Source organism: Triticum urartu, chromosome 6A, assembly GCF_056163025.1.
Source record: "Triticum urartu cultivar PI428250 chromosome 6A, HENAU_Tu73, whole genome shotgun sequence".
Lineage (NCBI taxonomy): Eukaryota > Viridiplantae > Streptophyta > Magnoliopsida > Poales > Poaceae > Triticum > Triticum urartu.
The window spans coordinates 414,857,716-414,867,680 of NC_141878.1; the positions used below are offsets into that span (position 1 = coordinate 414,857,716).

Here is a 9,965-nt window from a genome sequence, read left to right on the forward strand (position 1 = left end):
AAGAGAGTAGAGGGGGAGAAGAAACATAAGATCCAACTACAATAGCAAAGCTCGCGATACATCAAGATCGTGCCACCTCAAGAACACAAGAGAGAGAGAGATCAAACACATAGCTACTGGTACATACCCTCAGACCCGAGGGAGAACTACTCCCTCCTCGTCATGGAGAGCACCGGGATGATGAAGATGGCCACCGGAGAGGGATTCCCCCTCCGGCAGGGTGCCGGAGCGGGTCTAGATTGGCTTTTGGTGGCTACGGAGGCTTCTGGCGGCGGGACTCCCAATCTATTGTGATCCCCGATCATTTTAGGGTATATGGGTATATATAGGAGGAAGAAATACGTCAGGGGAGCCACGAGGGGCCCACGAGGGTGGAGGGCGCGCCCAAGGGGGTGGGCGCGCCCCCCTGCCTTGTGGCTTCCTCATTGCTTCCCTTACGTGCACTCCAAGTCTCCCGGGTTGCGTTCCTTCCAAAAATAAGTTCCGTGAAGTTTCAGGTCAATTGGACTCCGTTTGATTTTCCTTTTCTGCGATACTCTAAAACAAGGAAAAAACAGAAACTGGCACTGGGCTCTGGGTTAATAGGTTAGTCCCAAAAATAATATAAAAGTGTATAATAAAGCCCATAAACATCCAAAACAGATAATATAATAGCATGGAACAATCAAAAATTATAGATACGTTGGAGACGTATCAACTAAGGCCAACTCCACCGCGTGACCCCATCCCGTTCGGCCCCGTCCGTTTGGGGTAAAAGGGACAAACGAGGCGGCCCAGCGCGCGACGGCCTGGACCCATCTGGTCAGTTTTGTGTCCGGGCCGACCCATTTCGAGCGCAAACTTGCGCCGGGTTTGGGTCGCGGCGGACACCAAACGGACGCGTCGCTCATCCGCGTCGGGGCCCATGGCATGCGGCCACCTACCTCCCACCGCCTGACATCAATGCGCATGCGCGGCCGGCCCTGCCTGTCATCCACGCAGGCGAACGGTCGTGGTCCTTCTTAAATGGGAACCCGTGGACTGGTCGTCTTCCACACCCCCCCCACTCCACCCCGCGGCCTCCTCGAAACCCGACAACCCCAAATCCTAGCCTCGCCCCGAACTCGCCGGCCGGCCACTGAGGGAGTCCTGGACTAAGGGGTCCTCGGGCGTCTGGCCTGTTAGTTATGGGCCGGACTGATGGGCTATGAAGACACGAAGACCGAAGACTACACCCATGTCCGGATGGGACTCTCCTTGACTTGGAAGGAAAGCTTGGCGACTAATATATAGATTCCTTTCTTTGTAACCGACCTTGTGTAATCCTAGATCCTCCCGGTGTCTATATAAACCGGAGGACTTAGTCCAGAAGATAGACATTATCATAGCCATGCAGGCTAGACCTCTAGGGTTTAGCCATTACGATCTCGTGGTAGATCAACTCTTGTAATACTCATATTCATCAAGATCAAATCAAGCAGGACGTAGGGTATTACCTCCATAGAAAGGGCCCGAACCTGGGTAAAACATTGTGTCCCCTGTCTCCTGTTGCCATCGACCTTAGACGCACAGTTCGGGACCCTCTACCCGAGATCCGCCGGTTTTGTCACCGACAGCCACCTCGCAGCCATGGGGCTATGGAACTACGGCCGCGAGGGGAAGCACGACCGCGAGGCTGGCTCCTCGTCGGGGCGCCGATGCGGCTCCATGAAGAAGGAGGAGCCCGCATCACCACCGGGTCAGGCCCCCGCGCCGCCCGCGTTCTCCTTCACGCCCACGGCCGCCGGCGAGCGCGACCGGCACTACATCGAGGCAGCCGTATGCCGCCGCTATTGGGAGACGAGGACGCCGCTACCCTGGAGCAACGTCCACCTCACCAACAACTGGCACTTGTCGGCCGACCGCGTGTCGATCCCGCTGGTCCCGCTGAGCGGCCGTGCGCGCCGCCAGGAGATCGAGCGCCGCCGCCGCCTCCTCCCGGACGACCTCTACTACGACGAGAGGTACGCCCCCGACTCGCCCCTGTGGGACACGTGGTTCTGGGATGAGCATGACATGCAGCGGGCGCCCTTCTTCCCCGGCACGTCGACGGGGCCACGGCGGCCACGTGAGCACCGAGCAGCTGCTCCCCAGGCGCGCGGGCGTACGCGGGTGCCGTCGCCACCACCACCTCCTCGCATGACAGCGGAGGAGGAGGCCCGTCTCATGGCCCGTGTCATGGAGGACTCCATGTGCACGCACGACGAGTGCCAATGGGAGGGCCTCGAGGAGATGATGACCCTCTCCGCGCCGGCGACGTCGCCATCCCCGAGCTGGAGATGGTGGCGAAGGAGGAGGTGATGGAGGAGGCGACGGTGGCCGCTTTCCACCCGGGCCTGGTTGGCCAGCACTAGAGCTGGTCGTGCACAGCTCCGGATATGGCGAACGCCGTGGGGGGAGTGGACTGGTGCCCCACGCTGCCGCGATCACCGGAACGGGACGTCTCGCCGCGGGAGGAGGTGGTGCAGGCACCTGCCACCTTCCAGCACGCCGCCCACGTGCACCACGGACCGCCGGCCCACCTGTGGACGCCACCGGACTACGTCGACCTCGTCAATGATGACGATGACACCGGCGGCCACTGAAGACGGTGACGGACACGGCATTGACGGGCGCGGCAGGAGCGCGCGGGCGGCTTTTTTATTTTGTTTTTATATTAATTATGACACTGGGCCGTTTAAGCGTGAAACTGAGCTGTTTTATGGCCGTGATCCCTAACTTATGTTTTAAATTTTTTAAACTATGTTTATTTATTTATTAGGTATTTTATTGAAGTTTTTCTACATTTTTTTATCACGCCCACCCGAACATGATTTGGGATGCGGCTGCACGTTGGGCGTACTTATGACCCAACGGATAGACGCGGACATGGGCGAACCCGTTGCCGCTCCAAAGGAATAAAATCCGGCCAAACCGGACGTTCGTTTGGAGTCGTGCGGTGGAGTTGGCCTAACAACAAAGTATGCGGCAGAGACGCGTGAGACAAACGAACTGTGTGTGAAATCATGAACGGCTGGCCTTGTCTCCCATCATTTCCTCCCGCGGCATCTTGCTTGCGCAATTGATCGGTCATGAGAGTTCGTCGCCCCCTCGTGCGCGTCTTTGTCGAGTACCGAGCGGCAAGAGCTTCAACAAAGTAGGCATTCGCATGAACACTCTGACGGAGTCCTACCGCATCAGTCTTTTTCAGTCTCTTCTTTTTGGAACTATTCCTTTTCCTTTGACGGTTGGAGAGAACGTGTAGATCCTCCGATCTAATCAAAGTGGTCGCTTGCGAATTCATTGCAGCAATGGCGACAGCTCTTGCCAGAATCGTCGCTTGATATTTCCTTGTTGAAACTTGCAGCCTCCAAACTAAAGTAAAGGAGTTGTATCCAGAGCAGCGACGGCAAGGCAAAATTTGAGCACGCCGGCTCACCTCGCAAGCTGCAGAGATGCTTCTTACCTTGATCGCCGTGCTCGCTTCGGCGTGGCCCGCGGCGGCAGCGGCATCGCAACCACCGAGCGGAACATGCCAGCGGCGGTGCGGCGACGTGGACATCCCGTACCCGTTCGGCATCGCCCGCGGGTGCTACCTCTACACGGGCGAGAACGACGTGACCTTCGGCCTCACCTGCAACCTCACCGCCGACGGCACCTACAGGCCCTTCTGCTTCGAGGTCGAGGTCCTGGGCGTGTCCGTGGCCCGCGGGCAGGCGCGCGTCCGCAACGAGATCAACCCGTGGTGCTACAACGCCACGTCCCGGTCCATGGACGGGGGGAGCAGCATGTGGACGGACTTCTCCGACTCGTCCTTCATGCTGTCCGACGAGGACAACCGGTTCACCGTGGTCGGGTGCAACTCGCTCGCCTACGTGAGCTCCAAGGACGCGTCCCAGTTCGCGACGGGCTCCACGTACATGACCGGGTGCATGGCCACGTGCCCGGGCGCCGGCCGGCTGGAGAACGGCTCCTGCTCCGGCATGGGCTGCTGCCAGGCGGCCATCCCCAGGGGGATCAACTCGTACGACGTGGTGTTTGAGGAGAAGTTCAACACCACCGCGATCGCTAACTTCAGCCGGTGCAGCTACGCGGTCCTGGTCGAGGCGGCGTGGTTCGACTTCCGCACCACCTACGTCACCGCCGGCGACTTCATGGCGTCCACCGGCGGGAAGGTTCCGCTGGTGCTCGACTGGGTGGTAGGGAAGGTGACGTGCCGGGAGGCGATGCGGAACACCACGGCCTACGCCTGCGTCAGCAGCAGCAGCGTGTGCGTGGATTCGAGGAACGGCCCGGGATATCTCTGCAACTGCTCTCGTGGGTACCAAGGCAACCCATACATGCAAGGCGGCTGCCGAGGTCTGCTCTTCGTCTTTTTCCTATTCCTATCCTACTCGATATTGCCGAGGTCTGCTATAAGAAATTCAGATTTGGTTTTTGCTTTTGCAGATATTGACGAGTGCGGCGATGGTGGAATCAGTTACCCGTGCTCTGCTCCTGGTACCTGCATCAACACCCCGGGAGGATTCAGGTGCGCTTGCCCTGACAAGACAACAGGCAACGCTTATACTGGCACATGCGAGGCCAAGAAATCTCAACTTGGAGCGCACATTGCAATTGGTACGCCATTTGACTCCATTTGACATTTCTCTGCTCTCCCAAGAACAAGAAGTATGCTCCCTGAATTCTTTCAGACGTGTGAATCTTAATTTCTAGCACACCTTTTTAATGCAGGTGTTAGCATCAGCGTAGTTGTACTGGTAATTAGCATGTCCTGCGCCTACCTGATCCACGAAAGGAGGAGCCTCGCCACCGTAAAGCGGAGGTACTTCAAGCAGCACGGAGGCCTCATGCTGTTCGAGGAGATGAAGTCAAAGCAAGGAGTGTCCTTCACGCTGTTCACCAAGGAGGAGCTAGAGGAGGCAACCGGCAGATTCGACGAGCGAAATGTGATCGGGAAGGGAGGCAACGGCACCGTCTACAAGGGCACCCTCAAGGACAGCCGAACAGTGGCCATAAAGCGGTGCAAGCTCATCAACGACCGGCAGAAGAAGGAGTTCGGGAAGGAGATGCTCATCCTGTTCCAGATCAACCACCGGAACGTCGTCAGGCTCTACGGCTGCTGCCTCGAGGTGGAGGTCCCCATGCTCGTCTACGAGTTCGTCCCCAACGGCACCCTGTACCAGCTCATCCACCGCCACGGAGCGCGCGCCCCCCTGCCCCTGGCGACGCGCCTCAAGATCGCGCACGAGGGCGCCGAGGCGCTCGCGTACCTGCACTCCTGGGCCTCGCCGCCGATCATCCACGGCGACGTGAAGTCGCCCAACATGCTCATCGACGACGGCCACACCGTCAAGGTCTCCGACTTCGGGGCCTCCACGCTGGCCCCGACGGACGAGGCCCAGTTCGTGACGTTTGTCCAGGGCACCTGCGGCTACCTCGACCCGGAGTACATGCAGACCTGCAAGCTGACGGACAAGAGCGACGTGTACAGCTTCGGCGTCGTCCTCCTGGAGCTGCTCACCCGGAGGAAGGCGCTCAACCTTCAGGCCGCCGAGGGCGAGGAGAAGAACCTCTCGTCGCACTTCCTTCTCGCCGCGAGCGCGAGCAAGCTGGACGAGATAGTGGACGCCCAGATCGTGGACGAGCAGAGCATCGAGGTGATTGAGCAGGTGGCAGAGATAGCAAAGCAGTGCCTGGAGATGGGCAGCGAGAGGAGACCCTCCATGCGCGAGGTTGCAGAAGAGCTTGGCGGGCTAAGGAGGCGTCTGCTTGCGCAGCATCCGTGGGGCCAAAAGAGTTCCGAGGAGACGGAAGCCTTGCTTGCTGTTGGGTCGCCACCGCCAGCAAGCAATTGCTCCGAGATTGAGCTTAGCAATGCATATGTCAGCCTGGACGATTCTGCGTATCTGGGAGTGCAATCCCCACGGTGATACCATTTTTTCTTGCTTCCGGCGAGCCCCGGACCCTCCTGGATCGAGTTTTGTGAGCATACGGCCAGCTGTCGTGTGCTTGCGTATGCACGTTTTGGTAACAAAGAAATGGTCACGTACTAACATGATGTTTGTGCACGTTTACTAGTTTTTAGATGAACGTATACAAGGATTTTTTTTTTTTGCATAAGGTGTAGTAAATACTCCCTCCGTAAAGAAATATAAGTATGTTTAGTAAGACTAGAACAATGCACGTGCGCTGCAATACATATTTCTCTGTTTCAACATTAACCATTTGTAATATATATTTTTCATATCCTCATGTGTATTAACATTGTGGGCTTAATTTTACTGTTATAAATCATTCTGCTTCCAAGGCCTATGAATGATATCTCATTGATACCAAGGCTATCTTAGGGGAAGAGCTCGGCTATAAGCAATCAAATCCTTAATTCCAAGGCCACCCAAGGACTTAGGTGCACAAATGTACTTCTAGTTCACAAGGAATTAGAAGATAATGGGCCATCAACATGGACTCTATATTGTAATTGTACATTTTACCAGGACAAAAAAAATGGAACAGACAGAACTATGAAAAATATTTGTCACTCTTTTCTTTTCATGTCATTTCAGCATCTATCATGAGAGTATAATGTGTAATTTTAGAGCGTGGATGCATTTAACATCATTGTTACCTTCAGCGAAACACATGATTATGTACCTATGCCTTCGCACACCCTTGCAACCAAATTGATCCTTCATCAGAGGCATAATTCCATGAGAATTAGATTTCGGATGTATATGTTGTGTTTAAACCTATGATTCGTTCATCCCCTATTTGCACGTTCATATGCTAGCCATATATAATGTGTTTATAGATAGTCGGTATCTAGGGCTACGCATGGAGGCGGTAGGAGATGTCCTGGAGTATACGTCAAATCTTCGGCAAACATGGTCTTGATCATCCCTAGACATGTAGCTTCTGGAGTCTTGACATGTCTTGCCATGGGCCTATCCGAAGGTTATGGGCCGACCAGCTTAGTACCCCCTAATCCGGGACACTGTCAACGCCCACCTAATCTTTTCCATGGCACCCTCTTTTCTTCACACCATACTTTCTCACGGACCGTCAAGGAGGACTCCCCCGCCAACCGCCTTGGTCCCATCCCCACCTGTTTGTGATGGTCCGCTACAGTTGAATGGCCTTGCATGGCCACGGAACAACAAAAACATAGTGATCAAACAACTATTCTAATTGCGAAATGTGCGTCGAACATGACAGCCTATGGTTACCATCTCTATCTCCACTCTCTATACTTACTTCATACTTAAAAAAATAAGTAATATTCCTTTTTCTGCAAGCAGATACCTTCATCCAACTTTCCATGTATATTGATAGCCCCTTCAATCACCAATAATATGGTTGTCGTGTATAGCGAGGCAATAACCATTTTTTTCTTTGCAATAATGGTTTTATTCTTTCCTTTGTAATGCATAATAACTCTGCAGTTACTATTATGTGATCACCTTCCTAACCAAGGTCGCAAATCAATCTCTAATAAACCAATCTCAAATATATACCGATCTCTAATATATGGTTCATTAATCAAAATTATTGTGGAACCACCAACATATTTGTATACCCATAGTAATGCACGGGCAATTACCTAGTAACAACAAATTTACTCACTCCCTCCCGCATAGGCAATCAACGGGTCTATTCAACCACGTACTCCATGCAAGATGATAAAGCAACATCTTCGATCCTATCCTCTCTCTCATCCACTATTTAACCAACGACAACATTTCCATTCAAGAAGATAACAACATCTTTCCTATCATTCTTCTCCACCTTTTTTCTCGCCACCACCGGTGAGCCCACTTTTTAGAATCTTGTAATTCTATTTTTTATAGATTCAAAATATTATTTTGATCTCTTTATTGGCGATCAATTATTTGAAATAGAACTTAATAGGTATGCCTTAAAACTAAATGCCATGAAACATGAGCCCCAGTGAGTATAAAAATAAAACAACATTCAACATAAATAGAGCAACACTTTTTTTGCAGGGACATTACATGTGGTGCTACACTCACGTGGGCAAAGTTAATTGAACAACTAACACATATATGAGTTCATCCGTTATTGGGTAGATAGAGCACAAGCGATAAGTGTTGATTTTTATTGCATGTTAGAGGAAAGAACTTAGTCTTATACATGTATCATTGCACACAAAATTTCTTAGGGCCATGGAAGCGCAGTGGGTCCCGACCCTTACTGGCGGGAGGGCACTGAGATTTCCCTCCATCAAGTATGAGTCATAGAAAAATTTGAAGATACGTTCCACCATCCACTTTCCACCCAAGCACACCAGCAATTTTTATTACTCATCCCCATGGTTCAACTAGAATCCAACCAATTGATCAAAGACACATGGAGGTACACTTGGCAGAATAGCAACTACTCCTCTAGGAAAATGTATAAAGTTCTACAAGGACCTAGCCAATGTCATCAAATATTTAAGAAACTTTGGAAATGCTCAACTCAACTCCGGCACAATATTTTTTCTGGCTCCTTCTATACGACAAAGTGAACACGAGAAACTTATTAAAGAGGAAATACGTGTATCTGGAAGACTACAGTTGTGTGCTATGCAATGACAAGGTTGAGGAAACTTTAATGCAACTATTTTGGGACTGCTTTTTTGCTAGTGGCTTTGGAATCATATTATTCCTCAAATAAAATGAGGTATTTCATGTTATGATGAGATCTACAACAACTCCTCATTGCTTCCCAAAGAGATCTCTTCAGATATTCCGCTTATGGGCTGCTGGGGTATTTAGTCCGTCCATAATGACAAAATCTTCAGGAAAGCCGCTCCACATATTATGGGCCGAAAATACTACCTTCAAGAGGGAATTAAGGGGGCAGCCTTAAGAGCCAAAACCTCTATAGTTGATAAGTTTCAGTTCTGGTTAGAGAACAACTTGTAATTTGGTTGATCATGTTTCAGAGCTATTGGATGAATGCCATGTAATTGTTCGGGCTTTGTATATTATTTTCTTTGACTATTAATATATTACCATAGAACTATTGTTCTACGGTCCAAGGTTCGAAAAAATTTGGCTACATTGTTTTTTCCTACATTCCCTGTTATAAGACATTCTAACTTTTTCAAAATCAGATTTATGTAAAAACATTTTAGCGGAGTAAATAACATAAAACTACCATAATTCGGGCTAGGGTTCCAAAAACTACCGCTTATTGAAAAGTTCCTACACCTAGCACAGCTATGGTTTTTTATTTCAAAAACGTACTTTGCTGCATTGATGACTATATTATTAATTTTAAGGGTGATTATCACAGTTCAGGTCGACTCGTCAGGTCTAACATGACATAAAAATCAACAACATTAACTTTGACCGTTAGGTTGAACATTACGACAACTGGGACATACATCTTGCACTCAACAACTATTTCAGATTAGGAGTAAGCAAAATTTTTATATCATGTATTTAGATACTAACCATCAATTCTAAGAGTTAAAGACCACATGTGTATTCCTCAAATTAGAAAAGTACATATAATTGGGGAAGGACCATTGCCCCCCTCCCCATACAAAATGAGAAAATAACAAATGTTTTTGATGCAGCTTGCACGCATATCTAATTAAAAATTGAGAACATCAATTCATAATTTAAACATCTGGTTAATTCGTGATATTTACATTAGAAACATCAACATCCTTTTACACATCGGTGGAGGACATTTTATTTAAATGGGACGAACTCTGAAGCAACTTTTTTATGCAAAACCAAAATAGTCAATAGACACCGCAGACTAATATTTGTATGTGATCTCAAATAGAGTAACCTAATACAATGAAAATGCAAACATACTTATATGAAAACAACCTAAAGCATACTCATAATGAAGTTCTAGTCACATCTAGAAGACCCATGTAATGGAGGCGCCCTATCAAATTTTGGAAAATTTCCTTAATTTTAGCAAGATCAAAAGTTTAAAATATTGCT

The 9,965-nt window shown here is 50.1% G+C and overlaps 1 protein-coding gene across 1 annotated transcript; it reads left to right on the plus strand.

The window, feature by feature from the left end:
- The first annotated feature begins 3,128 nt into the window (after positions 1–3,128).
- On the plus strand, positions 3,129–6,113 carry LOC125513882 (wall-associated receptor kinase 2). Its single transcript, XM_048679094.2, has 3 exons — positions 3,129–4,356; positions 4,447–4,617; positions 4,732–6,113. The coding sequence occupies exons 1-3, from the start codon at positions 3,453–3,455 to the stop codon at positions 5,928–5,930; spliced, it is 2,274 nt and encodes a 757-aa protein (XP_048535051.1). The 5' UTR covers positions 3,129–3,452; the 3' UTR covers positions 5,931–6,113.
- The last annotated feature ends 3,852 nt before the right edge of the window (positions 6,114–9,965 follow it).

Excerpts from the sequence above, each read along its gene's own strand:
- LOC125513882 (XM_048679094.2), top strand. The coding sequence starts at position 3,453 with ATGCTTCTTACCTTGATCGCCGTGCTCGCTTCGGCGTGGCCCGCGGCG. Across the intron at positions 4,357-4,446 it reads CATGCAAGGCGGCTGCCGAG|ATATTGACGAGTGCGGCGAT; the intron begins GTCTGCTCTTCG and ends TTGCTTTTGCAG. Across the intron at positions 4,618-4,731 it reads TGGAGCGCACATTGCAATTG|GTGTTAGCATCAGCGTAGTT; the intron begins GTACGCCATTTG and ends TTTTTAATGCAG.